Source organism: Protopterus annectens, chromosome 14.part0 (genome assembly GCF_019279795.1).
Source record: "Protopterus annectens isolate FY-2018-M chromosome 14.part0, PAN1.0, whole genome shotgun sequence".
In the NCBI taxonomy this organism is placed as follows: Eukaryota; Metazoa; Chordata; order Ceratodontiformes; family Protopteridae; genus Protopterus; species Protopterus annectens.
In genome coordinates this window covers 153,154,832-153,173,188 of record NC_056748.1, presented here as the reverse complement: position 1 = coordinate 153,173,188, position 18,357 = coordinate 153,154,832, and the positions used below count along the sequence as shown (strand labels likewise).

The window sequence follows — 18,357 nt, the reverse complement described above, 5'->3', positions numbered from 1 at the left end:
AAAGATAATAATAAAATTCAACAGCAGTTTACAAGTTAAGCGCTTTCGACTGTTACCCAGTCTTCTTCAGAACAATGTCAATGAAGTTAATTGTTACATTTATATGCTGGTAGCAGTATGTTAATTGATTGATTAGTGAATGAAAGTCCGCCAAAATTTTTAAAGCCACAAGTACAACCTCTACAATGTAACCTATATCAATGTTAGCACAGCAAATGTATGTATAGCTGTAAGTAATAAAATACAGAACATCATGCAACATTTGTCTTCTAGAGAAGCACTTAATATGATCACACTACAATATTGGTTACTGAACTATGTTTACATATAAAAATTGTTGTAAAAAATTAAAATAATTTAAACAAGTAATAAAATCCATGAACAATATTGTATGTATTTCACTCTTTGTGAATGAATATGTGCAATAATCAATATCTGTAATCAGTACAAACATTAAAAACAGAGTATAATATTCATTCAAATTCAAAGGTAAGTGGTATAAAAAATTATTCCAAAACTAAAAAAGGTTTGATGCTAATAAAATCATTGAGACCCGGGAATCTCGTAGCATCTGTTAAAATCTGCCACTTACTCTCACTTAGACACAATCTCATTTTCCAGTCCCCACCAAAGGGTACTGTCTCTACCTGATCTATAATGGAGAATAAAAATTTATGATCATTACCCTTCTCCGAGATGTGTCTGTATAATGCGTTTTTGGAATCCTGTTTACCTATTTTGTAAATATGTTCGTAGATACGTCTGTTTAACTGTCTCTCTGTTTTTCCTATGTAATGTGCGTTGCATGTGGTGCATGTCGCCAGGTAGACTACCTGTTTGGATCTACAATTACCCTTCCTGCTGGTAATGGTGGTGTGGCATACGTCATTCAGTTTGATGGTTTTGTTCAAATTGATGTATTGGCATTGTTTACAATTGCCACATCTCACTGTACCTTTGCTGTTCTCATAAAATGACTTATTAGTGGCCCCTCTTTCTAAGAGCTTTTTCATATTGGGTGCTGTCCTATAAACAAATCTGGGTTTGGTCCCCAAGCTCTCTTCCATACCCATGGTCGTAAGGGTTTGCCAGTGCCTTTCTAAAATATCCTTGATAATGTAGCAATTTGGTGTGTACATAAGTATGCATACTCTACCTAAAGAATCAATATGTCCCCCCTTCCTCAAATCTGGAGTGTATTGACCTAATAGTGGTTTATAGATGTTACCCCATCCATCTTGTACATATCTGATTGTCTCATTAACCAAACTTTCAGGGTAGGCTCTGCTCAAGAACATTCCCTTGATGATGTCGAGTTCCTTCTCCAAGATGAGTTGGTTGGATGACATTCTTGCTGCACGGATGGTTTGTCCTTTGACCACATTTTTGAATACGTAAGGGGGATGGTTACTGCTGTAGTGTACATAGTCATTAGAGAATGTGGGTTTTCTGTATATACTTGAAGTAAATCCTTCGGTATCGTGACTTACCAACATGTCCAAAAATGAAATTTCCTTGCAACTGTATTGGTGGGTAAATTTTAAAAACTCCACAGTGTCATTTAGGTATAACATGAATTCTAATAATCTGTCTTCAGATGACTTCCATAAAATAAAGATGTCATCCAGACATCTCACATACAATTCGATGTCTTGAAAAAATGCACTCTTGAACACATGTTCATGTTCCCACTCCGCCATGACCAGGTTCGCAAATACCGTGACCGAGCATGTGCAGTGCTGTGCAGTTTGGTTCTAGGGGTCATGAGTGTTGGTGTAACAGAGCATGTGCAGTGCTGTGGAGTTTGGTTCTTGGGGTAATGAGAGCTGGTGTGACAAAGTGTGTGCAGTGCTAAGGGGTTTTGGTTCTAGGGATAATGAGAATTGGTGTGACAGAGCAAGTGCAGTGCTGTGCAGTTTGGTTCTAGGGGTCATGAGAGTTGGTGTGACAGAGCATGTGCAGTGCTGTGGAGTTTGACTCTAGAGGTAAGGAGAGTTGGTGTAACATAGCATATGCAGTGTTGTGGAGTTTGGTTCTTGGGGTAATGAGAGCTGGTGTGACAAAGTGTGTGCAGTGCTAAGGGGTTTTGGTTCTAGGGATAATGAGAATTGGTGTGACAGAGCATGCGCAGTGCTGTGAAGTTTGTTTCTAGGGGTAAGGAGAATTGGTGTGACACTATGTGCAGTGCTGTGGGTTTTGGTTCTTGGGGTATTGGCAGTTGTTGTGACAGAGCCTGTGCAGTACTGCAGGATTTGGTTCTAGGGATAATTATAGTTTGTGTGACAGAGCATGTGTAGTGCTGTGGAGTTTGGTTGTAGGGGTAATGAGAGTTGGTGTGGTTTGTGAATTTCTTAAATTGTATTAATTTGTTAGTTTATATGTATCTATGAATAATGATATATATACCTGTAGCTATAGATATAAATACAGATATGTCTGTCTCTATGTCTATATTTAGCTCTGCCAAGCAGAATTCCTCCCTAACCCAATTCAAATGCAACTTGGACAAAATTGGATGGGAAATTCATCCCTGGTTAGGCACCTATGACTCTAATACAAACAGGTAACCTGTAAATGGTTCATCCCCCAGGCCCATGCTTACACTTATCAGTGGTATCAGAACTTGTCAGAGATTTGGGATGCATGGCTAGACTTAAAAAGGCCCTTGTGGTTGTTAGCCTAGTAAACACCTATGAAACTATATTAACAGATAAAAAGATATAGATATAGATTTGTATGTATACGTCTATAGATATAGATATAGATGTAGATATATATATATATATATATATATATATATATATATACACACACACACACACACACACACACACACATACACATATATATGTATGCAGAGATGCACACACGTGTACTACATATATATAATCTACAGCTTTACTCTGTGGCCCACTGCTGAAAAGGAGACTCATTTCTAGTCAGATTTTCCCAGTAAATAAAAACAATAAATGTCTCTCTCTCTCTCTATATATATATATATATCTATCTATCTATCTATATATATATATATATATATATATATATATATATATATATATATATATATGTGTGTATATATTTAGAGACAGAGACTGATAAATACAGATATACATACATACATATATAGCTGTACAGATATGTGTGTTTATGCACATGTATACTACATGTATGTAGACCCGAGCTGAGCCTGCAGCTGATCATGTTGTGGTCAATATTCTACCCAGATAACCATAATGTAAATAAAATAAATATTTGTAACGTGTGAAACACATACACACACCCACGCACCGACATACCCACACACAGACTCACAGACTCACACACACACACACACACACACACACACACACACACACACACACACACACACACACACACACACACACACACAAACACACACACACATTTAATTCTAGAACAACCTTTTTAACATAAGTAAAACAAACTTTAATGATTTGTTGAACAATATAACAATAATGAAATAAGTTGGTAATGGTCTTTAAGAAATCAGCCTTCTAAATTAACTCCATGCTGCAAAAGTACATTCAGTTTGGTTATGCTTCCAGTATCAGAATTTAAAAATGCTGTATGTGTAGGACTATCTAAACTCTGATTTGCAATGACTAACGTGTGGAATGTAGACATCTTCAAAGAAAATCTTACAACTTCCTCCTTTTATGTGAGGCTCTGCAACATACAGTCTAAAACAAAGTAAAAGTAGAAACTTTGGGGCTTGCTTGATACTGACTGAACTTCACTTCCCATTTTTTTTTAAACAGCTTATGTGACATGTGCAGCTTATGTGACATGTGTCTGCACAATGTATTCAGAGAGAGTAGATGTACAGGACACTAGCTTAAATACTGCCAGCTCTGCTGGCATAGAGGGATAAAGCTCTGACTATGACCCAGGTAAAGCATGATTAGTTAACGACTTTGGTACATGCTAGAACTGGTGGGAGAAGAGCAAGGAATGATGGGGATTTGCCAGAATGGAGGGATGGTGACGACATGCCGATGGTGGCACGATACTTTTTCAAAGCCCTGGTTCACGCTCAAAGGGCCTGCTTTGGTGGAAGAGACAGAAGACCTGGGAGGCATTGTTGATCAAGGACACAGGAAAGGGACATTCCCAAGGTCATGCAGTATCCTTTTAGTCTCCTTAAAAGAAAGTCAGCAATTACAGAGAGATTTTGGCCCTACCTCTGCAAGCCAGCCCTCACTAGCAGCAGCAGTGGTTTCCCAGGCTCAATCATCTCCCATGGGAGACTTGTTCTTATTGGAGTGAGAGATGGTGACCCTAGCCTGGAAGAGTTTACTTGGTGAGCCAGAAAAATACTGCATGGGGATAGAGAGGGGGATGGCTGAATGGAAACCATGCTGCAGTGCAGCACCCCAAAACCACAATCAATATAACCCAAGGAAGAAAAAATAAAGCTTGAATATTAATCAGCAACATTACAAATTAACAGGGCATTTCCTTGTGTTAACACTTCAGGTTGAAGGGTGATTATCTAACATGAAAACATGGAAAAAGAACATGTCAAAGGGAATTAGTCTGGCAGGAATTAGTCAGTTACTCTTCGGATCAAATCTTGGCACCAGGAAAAGTTCCACTGGCATATGTTTGGGCTACCACTGTACCGCTGTAGCTCACAACAGATTGTTTACAGGAGAATCTACAGACATCCAGGGGATGAAAGCCGAAATATCAAACAGTGCAAAAGTTTTAAGATATACCCTGCCATATTCCAGAAGCTACAGTATTAGCACCAAAGTTGCTCTGTTGCTAAAACTACAATTTTAGGTCGTACGAACCAATAACTTACTTGCTGATATACTCTGCTGTCAGGACTTTTGCACAGGCTTTGCATTTAAAACATCCCAGGTGCCACTGTCGTTCAAGTGCCAACAATGCTTGTCCATTTTTAATGTCTCTTCCACAGCCAGCACAATCTAGATAAGGAATAATTAAATTAGTAAAACAGCAGTTCTACAACAGTTTCATTTATCTTTAACTGACACAACGTTTTCACATGTATCAGCTGCTTTGCTGAACCTCATTCAGTTTACTTAGCATTATTAATGATTGTTTTCTTTGTCAAGTGTGCATACACACAAACTTGCAGACAAAGACAGCGCACATGCCCAATAACACACACACACTCATGGACGGATGTGCGCACACGCACACACACGCACACACACACACACACACACACACACACACACACACACACACTCACACACACTCACACACACCGTTTTTATCACCACTAGTTAACATTGGTCCCTCACATTTTTATTAGCTCAGAAAGTAAGCAATGGCACATTTAGAAAAGAAGACAAAATGTTGTAATAGCAAACCTGCATAGCATTAGCCACATGACCTTTTGACACAAACCACCTACTACTATTACCCCTTACTACTAGTGGCATGTACACAAGTGGCCATTTGGGCTGCATGAGTGTAAACCAAGGGGTGAGGCTATAGAAAGAGAGACAACAGTGTCCTAATAATTATCCACCTGGCTGGAACAGACTAAGGAATACTATCCCATTAACTGTCCATAGTGCTAGAGACAGAGAGACAGAAAGGGAGGTAGAGATGAATCTGTAGCTCAGAAGATGAACTGGGTGAGATTGTCCATTTCTTTGTCTACATAATCAGGGAAAATAACCAATGTCATGTGGATTATTGTGTTAGGGACAGAGGAATGGATATCGCCTCACTGCTTATAAGACTGGAGATAAAGGGATGAAAAGACTCAAACTTATTATTCATAGGATTGGAACGCGATGACTAATGCCTGCAAACAGACAGACAGACAGACAATTTTATCTCACTTTAGCAACAGAGAGATGGACAACATCACTCAAGTTGTCTATGAGGCCTGATATGACAGTGGTGTTTATTGTTGTAATGATTACTTATAAGGTTGGTGAACACAGGCATGGATAAGGGCTAAATATCTGTAGGACTGGACACAGACAGCTGGAAGACATCTCTCAGTATATATACGGTGAGAGCTGAAGGAATGACCAATGTCACCCAGTGTGCTAAATGGCTTGAGGCAGAAGAATGACTTTTCCACTAATTATATCCAAGAAATAGATATAAACAGATTGACACAGTCACATTAGGTATCTACAAGGTTAGACAAAGAGGGATAATACATTTATTTAAGCTCAGTGTCTAGAAGTCAGGAAAGAGTGGGAGATTATCACTGCCATCTTCCTAACTACACAATTACAGGTAAACAAGGCTGTTATTTTGGGTGATTTTTTCTAATGCGAAATGAGGTATGGAAGTTATTCCTTTTCTTTTTTTTAATGTTTGTACATGTCAGGATGCACAATATAATGACAGTTGTGAACAGTGATTACAATTATGGTTAACACTTCTCCATCTCCATTAGTTTGTTTGTGTAATGTACATCTCTGCACAAACAATCGTTATCAAAGGCAACAGACAAAACCCCCCACCCCAAGGATGAAACTTCATTGTACTCACATTCTTCCCATTCTAGAATGAGTCCTCTTACAGAATACAAAACTCATAGAAACTGAATATGGAACTAGTAACACAAAAGGATCACTTGGCTACCTACTCTGGCCAGGTCCCTGTCTTCACCAGTAGTTCGTTTTCTTTTTCCCCCTCTTGTCATATGTATTCCTGAACTTTTTTTTTTTTTGACAATACTGTTTACCACAAAAGTTGCAATCATCTACTACCCTTTCAGTTACAGAATGATTCACTGTCTCTCCCCAAAACATCTACTGTCTTTCTAGTGCACTTTTTTGAAAGCACAACTCACTTCTACTGTTTAGGTTCACTCACACTACTATTTTGTCTCCACCACATTATTTCTTGAGGAGATTGGGTCTCTCTTTTTATAACTTTGGGTCAACAGAAATTGTCAGGGTGATGTGTGGAGATCATATTGTACAGACTGCATCTGATAAGGTTAGCAAAAATAAAATACAAGTTAGTCAGACATCTGTCACACTTAAAAGCAAAGCAAAACAAAACAAAATGCTTCAAGGAATTTTTTGTCATGGTTTTGGCATTGTTAATCTATACTATGCAGCATTACAAAATACACATGAAGGGGATAAAACTGTGCACTGAAAACCTGCAGCTGGATTACCCTTGCATGTATGGTTTACTTGCTTAACAGCCAGTTCCTCTAAGAGGGTATGGTACAGGGGGGCAGAGCTTAGCATTAATGCTTGACTGTACTTGTTTCTTGCTCCCCCACACATAGTCTGAAAAGGATGAAGTTGGTTTTGGAGAATAAACAAATTAATGAGTCCTCAAAGGCCAACTGGTCTGTTCTAACCAGATAGCTGGAACTTATTTTCCTTTTATTCATGTATGAGATGCAGTCTTCCACATGTCCGAAGAAGGCACCTTATACTATAAGAAGAGGAAAGGTACCTGCACTCTCTGTAATGTCTGAAGGGGCCAGGCCTCAGGATAAGTTATAATACAAGAAAAGCATGCACTCCACTTTGTTATCTGGTTCAGACGTATTAATCTGTTAGGAACAGACCCACCAATAAGTAAGTTAATACTCTGTCTTTGCAGTTACTGTCAAAGATTCTAACACAGTGTCATTTTTTGTCTCCTTTGACCATCACAGACTTCTCATCTTTCAGTAAATGGTGCTGTTCCGCTTCAAACTGACTGAGCACACTATTACATCAGTAACATGCTTTTACCTGTTCAGGTAATCAGTATGGTACTGCACAAGCAATGTCATGGGAAATTACTGAAATATGAAAGCAAATGCTACAAATGTAGTATGAAAGAAAAGCTGACAGGATAAATTCATGTGCATTTGGAAGTAGCTCTGATCAAGGAGACCTCCCAGAAAGTAGATGTTATGATGGTATCTCAGAGGTTTGAGTCCTTATAAGATGGAGGACTATGTGTTGGACATATATAACAGTAATCTGAGGCTGTGGAATATGCACTTATTGCATTTAAGTTCACAAAAATCAAAATGTACATTGCATTTGATCAAGTCTGATAGATGAAAGGGCTCATTCCTTTGAATGCACCTGAAAGCTTAAAGCTCGAAGAAGTACTTTGTGTTTTTCTTGCTTGATTTAGAGAATGTGTACATTCTACTCTGGTTAGCTGTCCACCTGCAAAATACTTACAGGAATACAAGAGTGGACAGCTGCACAAAAAGTGGCTTTTTCTCTAACGCTGGTTAAGGGAAAACAAAGTCACAACATTTTTGAGTAAGTGAATACTGATATATTACTAACAGATGTAATAACAAAGAATTTACCAAAATAGATATGAACTGGTCACCTTCTACAGCTTTTTCATTTTTTAAACTTCTGGTTCCAAAGAAAGGGAAGGGAACACTGCTATACCAAGTCACAGAAGAAAGGCCTGTAGATTTCTCAGGGTGAACACACACACTTTCTGCTGCAAACTCTAATCCATTTCTCCTGTGGCTGCTCCAGTGGAGTTTTTTCCACAACAATACAATACTCTGTGGATTTCTCTGCACCAGTCTAGATCTTTCCAAACAGTTTTCATAGATTGACTTACATGGTTATTTTCAGTTTCAGCATCCAAGATGATGGGTCCACATCGACAAATGCTTGTCAATGCAGTGTGGTACCTGTATCAAACAGTGCTTCACACCCATTTTATATTTTATTCCCAGGTGATGTAATAGTGAATGGAATGCATTTCTTTGAGGTAAGCTAAGCATTTGCTTTTGTGATTAGGCATCTGCCAGCTTGATGTCACTGTCATCTAATTATACCCAGGAATTAACTTTGTTTTGCTATACACCCATTTGTTCATAGCTTGAGTATGCAATAAGATGGACTGCAATCAGCAAGCATGCATTCTGTACTTTTGTACCAGCTTTGTGTCTATTTTAATCTGTGTACTTTGTTGGCTTTACGCAATGTTGATCTGGGGGAACGGTGGCTTGGTAGATACAGAGGCTATAACAGCATGTAGTCTGATGGCAAGTATTTTCATGTTGACTGACTGCAAACGTGGTCTAGTCACTTTGTTATATGCATGCTCATTCTGCAGGCACTGTGTGCTCGTTTTAGATGCCAGATCAGTAGTGTTATTCAGTTTAGTAACTACTTAGCAAATTCTCAGTCCCACGTCAGCAGAATATGCCAATACAATGTGCTTCTACGTGTCCCTTTTGTTTCTGGGGTGATGCAATGTTATTTTTGGCCAGGAAAATATGTCTGCTTAAGCAAACGACTTTCTGCAAATGTTCTATCTTACGACACTAAAGCTGTGATATTATTTCTGTGCGGTTAGTAAGAAGCTATTCTTTAACAGCAATGTGTGTTGGTATAGAGTATATAACCACTATATCTAATGGGATGTTACAATATAAGAATGATGCTATTACATTATCTGTTTTTTTCTTGACAGGAATAACTGGAGGTTTTTGCTTTGCATCATTTTCTCATTTGAAAAAACTCAGCAGATTGTTTTCATGGGTTATTGTGACCATGTTTTGCGAGTCTGAGTCTATGTGTAGTGGTAATTCTCTGGGGTTGCTGTTTGCACCTTTTAGGTTCTTTGCCGTGGTTCAGGCCTGCTTGTTAGATCAGAATTACACACTGTGTATTAACTAGCCATCAGTTCTCATTTTGGGTGGGGTTCTGCTTACTAATGCAGCCACTGTGTGGCAGTTAGTGTCGAGGGTTAAGACTCTAAGCTGTTAGTAAGTCACTTCCTGTAGTCCACAGTACAGCATTTGATTATTTCCAAGTCTATCACTTAACCAGGCATTAACCCCAGATTGCCACTGACAAGGGATACTTCTCTCAGGTGGGCTTACCTGGTCAACAGGTACATAAAATGTGTTTTACTTGATATGTAAATATAATAATTGCACAGGGGAGAGAGCTTTGCTTTCTGTAAATTAAATGCAGTGGGAACATTTTTGAGGTGCTAAGAACATCAGCAGTATCCAGCTAATGGCCTTAATTGCTGGGGGGGGGGGGTTCAATATGTGACTTTTATTACATGGAGTGTGAAAGACATCTGCTCATATCTCTCAACCTCTTAGATCAAGAAATCTGGACAAAGCCATAAGTAAAAAAGGCCCAAAACAGGGAAATTTTTAAATATTGCTCTTACAAACTTAGACAGTTGATCGAATAACGGGTTTTACACTAGCATGAATTTCTTTCAAGGGTATAAAGTCTGAAACTGAAATGTCTGACTTTATTTGTTAACTTAAATCTTCAGTTATTTGCCACTAATTTGCCAGAAAACCTCCATTTTGTGAAAAATAGACCAAAAATATGAGGCAAAAATCTGGACATTCTGAGGAAGTCTGTACAGTTGAGAGGTATGCAATCTCCTCACCTATGAAGACAACTGTCATTAAAAAGAGTGGAGCTAAAAGAGCTTTATTACAAGAATCAAAAGTAAAGCTAAAAATGCAGCGTGCGTGTTTACGCAAAGGATCAGAGTGCAACGGTAAGAGAGGGGGTTGTAGTTTGTATTCACAAATTGTCAAGGTGAAACCTAGCAGTGCCTGTAAAAACTAATACAGCTGGACGGTAGACTGAGATCAGAGCTAATGCAGCTGGGATACATTTCTATTCGGTAACTGTTACGGCTCCAGAACAGATGCACCATCTCCTTTGAAATAATTTCTTTGCACGTTATTACTCACTGGAATCAGCACAGAAGTAGGCTGATTATTGGGGATGATTTCAATGTAGTGTTTGATTTATGGCGGGATGACACACAGCTTGGAAGAAGGAGCTCATTGGGTTTGTGGTCTCGGGAAACAGTCCCGGACTAAATTAGGCCTACTGGACAGCTGGTCAGCACTGAATCCCCCCACTGAAAATGATGCATTCTTATTGGTACTATGGGTGTAGCCAGCAGAACTGACAAGTGGCTGATCTTGAGGCAGTTATATTCTACGGTTAGACCACCAGGCTAGTTGCCCAAAACAATGCGTATGAAATTCTCCAGGTGCAACTAACACTAGGTAACACTGCAATCCAAACTGTAGCTTGCCACAGATCCCCCACCATGCCCCAAGATTCTCACTACACCTTTCTAAACATACTGGAAAATATTAAGATGCAACCAAACACCCTAATACTGGGATTTCAACTACCCTGCCATTAACTGGGAAAACTACTTGTGTACCAACACCTTTGCCCAACGGTTCTTGGAATTTATAAATTTCAATGCCCTGGATCAACTAATCCATAGTCCCACCAGGGGCTCCAGTATCCTAGACCTGGTCATTACCAACATGGAAAATCGATGCTCCACACCTACGGTCACCCCCTCGTTGGTCAGGTCAGACCATAAGCTAATCACCCTTAACATCAACATCCCACCCCAACCCCCAGTAAGGAAACCTCCATACAAAACTTCTCCAAAGCCAACTTAATGCTACTCAAGTCGGAAGTGACAAACTTGATGACACCCATGCAGATGGGAACTGAAAGTTCGACTACTGAATCCTACACTAAGGCACTGTACGAGCACATCCACTCATGCATGAATCGTGCCATCCCATATAGAACCAAGATGCTCTCCTCCAAAAAAAGGAGTCCAATCTGGTGGTCCCCTGCCATAAACAAACTTTACAACAAAAGGAAAAACTGTTGCAGAAAAGAGGAAAATCCCAGAATGCAAAAAAACTCCCTTACCAGCCTCAATCAGAAGCTGAGATCCCTCGTAAAATCCTCCAAAGCTAGTTACGAAAATAAAATTGCCAAAGATTCCAAAGACAACCACAAGGCATCCTATAACTATGTCACAAATCTAAATGGCAATGCACAGATCTGCTCTGAGCTACAACAGAATGGTATATATGCAATATAGAATTGCAAAACCACATACTCTGTCAACAACTACTTATTACTCAAAAGATCCTATACCACCCTAACATCACTCCTATCCTCACTAATCTAATTACACCATATAAAAATCTAGCTACACTACGCTCTGTTAATAAGCTTCTAGTTTCCTCTATTAAATCCAACAACAAAGCCGGTGATTCACTTTTCTCAAACACTGCAGGTAAAAACTGGAATCTGTTTCCTTCTGAATTATCAACCCTTGCTTCGACTTCTCTATTTAAAAAACATCTTAAAGAACATCTCAAAACTCATTGGCTTTGTCCATGTGCTAACCCAGACTGATATCTTTTCCCTTCCTTTTTAACCCCTCTAACTTATGCCTCCAAATCTATCTATTACCCTTTTCTTCATAATATAACTTCTTTTTCTCTTAACTGAGTCTTGCTCATACCCTCTCGTGTGTGTAGTATATTGTTTAGTATAATTTCTTACTAAAGTTTTTATAGTTTATAATTTTTAAGTTTTCTTTGAACAATGTTGCCTCTGTATTTGCTTTATCATGTCATTTTATATTGTTAACTTTGTCACTGTTCATGCTTGGAGCTTTTCTCCCCGGGCCTCTACTGAAAATGGACATATATCCAGCTAGACTAGCCCAGTCAACAAATGTAAAATAAATAAATAAATAAAATTAAATATGCTGATCCCAAGGATATTTCCAATATTCTGGCAGATCGATTCAGTGCCAACTTCACCCCCTCTCACCCCCTAAATAGCCCATCTCAATACTGGAAGATTGCCAGATTCTGGTAATAACGGCCACACAGGTAGAAACTGCACTCTCCAGGGCTAAGAATACAGCATCCATGGGACCAGAAGACATCCCAGGCTGTGTACTACATGAACTACAAAATGAACTGGCACCTCACCTAAGTGTCACGTTTAATCATAGCCTCACCTCACGCTTCGTGTCCACTGAGTGGCGCACAGCTACATTTATCCCACTCAAGGAAGGATTCACCTTGGATCCCAGGAACTACCGCCCCATCAGTCTGACGAGCCTGATCTGCAAGGCCATGTAACGTATTATCATGGAACTTATAAACAAAGACATTGGCAACCTTCAAATACTGGACCCCAGCCAGTTTGGGTTCGTGAAGGGCCGATCTTGTCTCCTAAACCTGATACTTCTTCGAAGCAGTCTCCAGAGCTGTGGACGAGGATAAGGTGGTCCACACAGCCTATCTGGACCCTGCCAAGTCCTCTGACACCATCTCCCACTCTGGAGTCATAAATAAACTTACTAAGCTGGGCATTAATCCCTACGTCACTCGATGGGTTGCCAACTGGCTCACTGACAGAACCCACACTGTAAAAGTAGCCAACTCCAAATCCAGCTCCAGACAAGTGACAAGTGGAGTACCTCAGGGTTCAGTCATGGGACCGCTCTTGTTTGGCATTTACTTCTTTGAAGTACAGGCCAACACTAAGGGACTCTGGCTAACAAAGTTTGCAAATGATTGCAAACTGGGAGCCATTACTGAATCCCAAAATGATGTGGATACTCTACAAAAGGGCCTTACAGAAACAGATGCTTGGTGCCAGAGCCATGGACTCAAGCTCAATGCCAATAAATGTATAGTTATCCCCTTTGGGAAAGAACATGTACCCGTGAATTATCACATAGGAGGCAGTACACTAAACACCGAAAGTGTGATAAGAGACTTAGGGATACAGGTGGGCAGTGGTCTCACTTTTGATAGCCACATCGCCACAACAGTCAGGAAATCCTTCTATGTGGCACACCTCATCACTAAGGGCTTTTCATCCAGAAAAAAGGAGGTTATTGTCCCACTGTACTCATCCTCATTAGACCCATTATAGAATACAAAGCCCCATTTGGTATGTACCTCTCAAGACATCTGCAACAACTGGAAAGGCCACAGAAATACCTCACTAAAAGAATCACAGGCCTAAAGCAGATGCCCTACGCTGACCGCCTTAAAAAACTCCAGCTATACTCTGTCGCATATCGTCTACTCAGAGGTGCTCTCTGCTTAACATACAAGGCCATGTCAAACCCAGAGCTGTTGGACATGCTACACTTGAAATCCCAATCCCTCAGAGCCACATGCTCCAGGGATATAAACCTTGTCATCACAATAAACAAAACATGCTGGAGGGATAGGTTCCTGACCCAAAGACTCCCCAGACTCTGGAATAGACTGTCCATACATGCCAAGCAGAGTGCCTCTTTGGCCCTCTTCAAAAGGAACCTTGACGATTGGATGGGAGAAAGGAAATTCATCCCGGGGATCACGTCAGTTGCCCTGTTAGAGAGGGGTCCAGGGAAGTAAATAGTGTGGGAAGAAATAGGCAGGGAATTGTTATGGCTAGGCTTGTATAGGCCCTAGGAACGATAGCCTAGTACCAACCTATGAACCTATGTTAGTATCACAATGTCTTTATTCTTTCAAATGCTAACATGGTGAATGTTTGCTTTACCATTCTTACATCTAGTAATGCAGATGAAATGTTGCTATTAAAACTATAAAAATGGAATGGATATCAAAATATCATTCTGACAACCCTACAATAGCTCTAACAATGTTTTGCAGTGTCTTACTACCACAGGAAGACAGACTTTATCCTCTCAGACTGAGATGTATATCAGGTGAAGCGTTGCCACGGCTTTCTCAGGAACTCAAACAAAAATTAAGGACAAAGGCAAAGCACTGAGTGAATGGAAACCAATTCTGTAGACTGAGAAAAGCTTAATCTATTTAAGCATTTAACAACAGAGAGAAAGACACCTGCCAACACTGCCAAACGTCATACAAATCAATTTTAGAACAATATTAAGCAACTCAGTAGTGATATATATAATTTCCTAAAGCATCAACCAAATCCTGCCAAGCTAAGGTGAATTAAATGAAATTACAGATCTCATTTCTTCTCCACCACTAACAAGTACAACATAATGTAGTATCAACCCACTGTATGACTGCATCAATAGTGACCTTTACCCTGTCAAAAAGCTCCTTGGGGATGTATACAACTTTAATACACATTTTTACTACTTTCACTGTAAACGGCTACATACTGATCAGTCAATCGTAACAGAGTGCCTTACATATATTTAATCTAACAGTCACTACAGAACTCATACATTCTAGGTATCATTAATTTACTAAAACACTAACAAACGTTCCTCATATCCAGTCTGCAGGGAATTATAAACTTAGTGCAAATACTTACCCACTTGATAAAATTCTTGAAAAAATGGTTTGCAAGCAAATTCTACACTACATCGTGAATTATAAATTATGATATCTTTTCTGACAGTCGATATGGTTTTAGATACAAATACTGTACCACCTCAACAACTAACTTGACAGACCAAATATACCTTAATATGGACAAAGGAGATTTAACAGAAGCTATCTTTTCTGAGCCTCAAACATACATTTGAAAATGTGGATTATAGCTTGCTTCTAGAAAAAATTAACAAAACAATGTTTTTATAATTACTTCCTTGCTTTGTGATTGGACTTTTATCATTCAAGAAAATAATACACTTTCTGATATTAGTTGTTGTTATTGTTGTGTCTTTCAGCTTTTCCCGGTTAGGGGTCGCTACAGCTGAACTCCGGTCCGCTAATGATTGGCAGTTGCTTTTTACGTGCCGAGTTACCAGCCCTGACGCACAACCTTCAATGAAGGTACTCCCATTCACACGTCTCCACGCAGAAGACGCTCTAGCTGAGAACCGAACCGGACAGCGTCATACTGTGAGGCGACAACACTACTTTAAGACCATTCTTATTGTCATGGTTCATCACTGACCTGCCATTCAATTTCCCCAACCCAAAATATATTCTATCTGCAGATTACTTTTTTCTAAGGGCATGCACGGCCTGTATGCTATGCTTCCTGACCAGGTCAAAACACAACTGCTTTGGATCTTGACAGATTATATAAAATACACATAAATGTAATAGTATTAATGCATTATTTATCAATCTCACAAAAATGTTTTGAAGTCCTTGACCATCTTCTACTAAATGCTCTTAATGCCACAGGAATCAATCTTGACTTCCTTCCCTGGTTCAAAACCTTTCTAAAAACAGACATTTCAAAGTCAAAATAGGAAAAACTCTGCCAGAAAATACTAAATTACTCACAGGTGTCTCTCAAGGCTCCATGTTCTCTTTTTCATCTTTTTTAAAAAATTGCTTTGCAACTTTCTTAATTTCCTCTCTTATTCTTTATGGTCATTTACCACTCCAGTCACTCACTGTATTATCCAAAATCACCATCAGCACAACTGACCCTTCTCTGTCAGTGCCATACCAACATAATGCAATACTCGTTTTTTCTAAAACCAAAAGAATGCTGTTTGACACTTCAGCAACTTTCAAAAATTCTATCAAACCTCCCCATTTCTGACCTAAATAACTCCATCACTGAAACTGCCACCTCTGCCAAGTATCTGGGTCTGTGGCTAGGCCCAGCCCTGAAGGTTCACTACCATACAGGGAAAAAAACAAGGCAAAAAAGTAACTCCAGAAAAATGTAATGCCCCAACTAAGGTGTGACCTTCTCATATTAGCTGCAGCCCCCATAAAAATGCCAACACTGCCCACCTACAACAGCTAGCTAAATGCACTTGTTTTCCTACTGGGGGCATCACCTTATTTGCCCCTCACCATCCTCTCTACATAATTCTCATTGTCACATCTGTATCTTACAGTTCTTTACTAACTGTAAAACACTTGCTCACTAGTTTCTCTGCTGTTAATCTCAGTGTTTGTAAAACACATAGTTTGTTAACTTCTTTATTTACCAACTCTCTTTTCATACCGTGTTTCATCACTTTTAAGTTAGTCATGTGTAAACACTTGTGAATGCTGTTCACTTGGGTTGTGCCTGTAAATGGTCAGTGCTTAATCAGTGCTCTACAACAGTAAACAAAAATAAATGAATAAATGTATTAATTAATTAATTAACCCCAGCCCTGCAAAGTGACTTCAGTACAGTATGAATTAGGTCTGCAGCAACAAACTTTCCATAAACACTCAGATATCTACTGTTAGGTTGTTTAGGACCCACAAAAATCTTGCCAGTGGCAATACATTATCAATTACAGATCCTGAAAATACAATAATTCCACTTAATAGCCATCAGAAACACCTGGGCATAACACTGGACCAAGCACATTTTGTGCAAAATGTTTCACTTACTGATCATGGAGGCAAGGTGTGAAATTGCATTAGACGCTCTTCTGCCCGGAATATGCTCTTTCAATTATAGCATTACAGTTACCACGTAATGCAAGCTGCTTGCAAACTGCAGAGAGTATGATATTAAAGTCCATCCACCTAACCCTCACCAGGACATGTCACAGTGTCACCATGCAAACGCTAAATGTGTACCTTTGGAAGATAGAGCCAACTAAGTGCTTGGTACTTTAATGTTGAAACTCTAAACTGATATTGTCCATCACTTAGAAACAAGTAAGCAATAATTCCCAATAGGGTGGGAAATAACAGTCCTCCCAGAGGTGTTATAAGGTATCATGTCCACAGTGGAGGACATAATAGGGTTTAGTGCTTAGATAACAGGCTATTTGTAGAGGGGCTTCTTAAGTGTTTCTTAACATGTGCGTGTTTTGTGTGTGTGTGTGTGTGTGTGTGTGTGTGTGTGTGTGTGTGTGTGAGTGATATATACATATATATAAAATATATTTTTGATGTAAAGTAGTTCCTCTGCCTAATGTTTAAAATTCCTATAGGACATGTGTACAAACACATATGCACACATACAAACACATGCATTAACTATACCTAGCACTTTGACTGCACATTATTTATTTTGGTCATTTTTTGTCATCAAAGGATTAGAATACACACACACACACACACACACACACACACACACACATGCATTTTTCCCTATGGCAAACTTGTCTTTCTTTTGTTTTACTTACTTTTTAGTTACTCTCACTGAACAGTCATACCTTGCTTACCAAGGATAAAAGAAGATGGTAGCGGTTTCCTTTTTTGGCAATGCTTCACAACGTTTTGTTATGCTGCCATGAAGCCTAGCCTTACACTGCCATCGTAGTCTTTAGCCCTTGCAAGGCCTGAAACCACTTCAAAAACTTGCAGGTATTTTGTTATATGATCTATAGAGGAATCTATATTTCCAATTGTCAGCCATGACATCATCTGCAAAAAGTTGTATTTTAGAAATGTAGCTTGGGCAAACAGAAAATCTCCTTATATTAGAATTTGCTCTTATGAAGTTAGCTAGAGGTTCTACTGATAGGGCAAATAACAAGGGGTAAAGTGGGCAGGCTTGTTTAGTGCCTTTTAGGATGTTGAGCGGACCTAATAAAAAAGCACCAATTTTGACTTATGATATTGAGTTAACATATAGTCTGTTAATTATATCGATAAAGTCAGTGGAGAAGTTATATACTTCTAATACTTTAAATAAATAGGACCAATTT

General features: G+C 39.2%; 1 protein-coding gene across 30 annotated transcripts in view; it reads right to left on the bottom strand.

Moving 5' to 3' along the window:
- The window catches only part of ABLIM1 (actin binding LIM protein 1), a 2,317,257-nt gene that overhangs the window by 1,484,702 nt on the left and 814,198 nt on the right, over window positions 1–18,357 (bottom strand). For all 30 annotated transcript variants that reach the window (XM_044055908.1, XM_044055914.1, XM_044055911.1 and 27 more), the window contains exon 5: window positions 4,829–4,955. In XM_044055908.1, coding sequence (XP_043911843.1) covers window positions 4,829–4,955 — 127 coding nt within the window. The remainder of the gene's footprint in view (window positions 1–4,828; window positions 4,956–18,357) is intronic.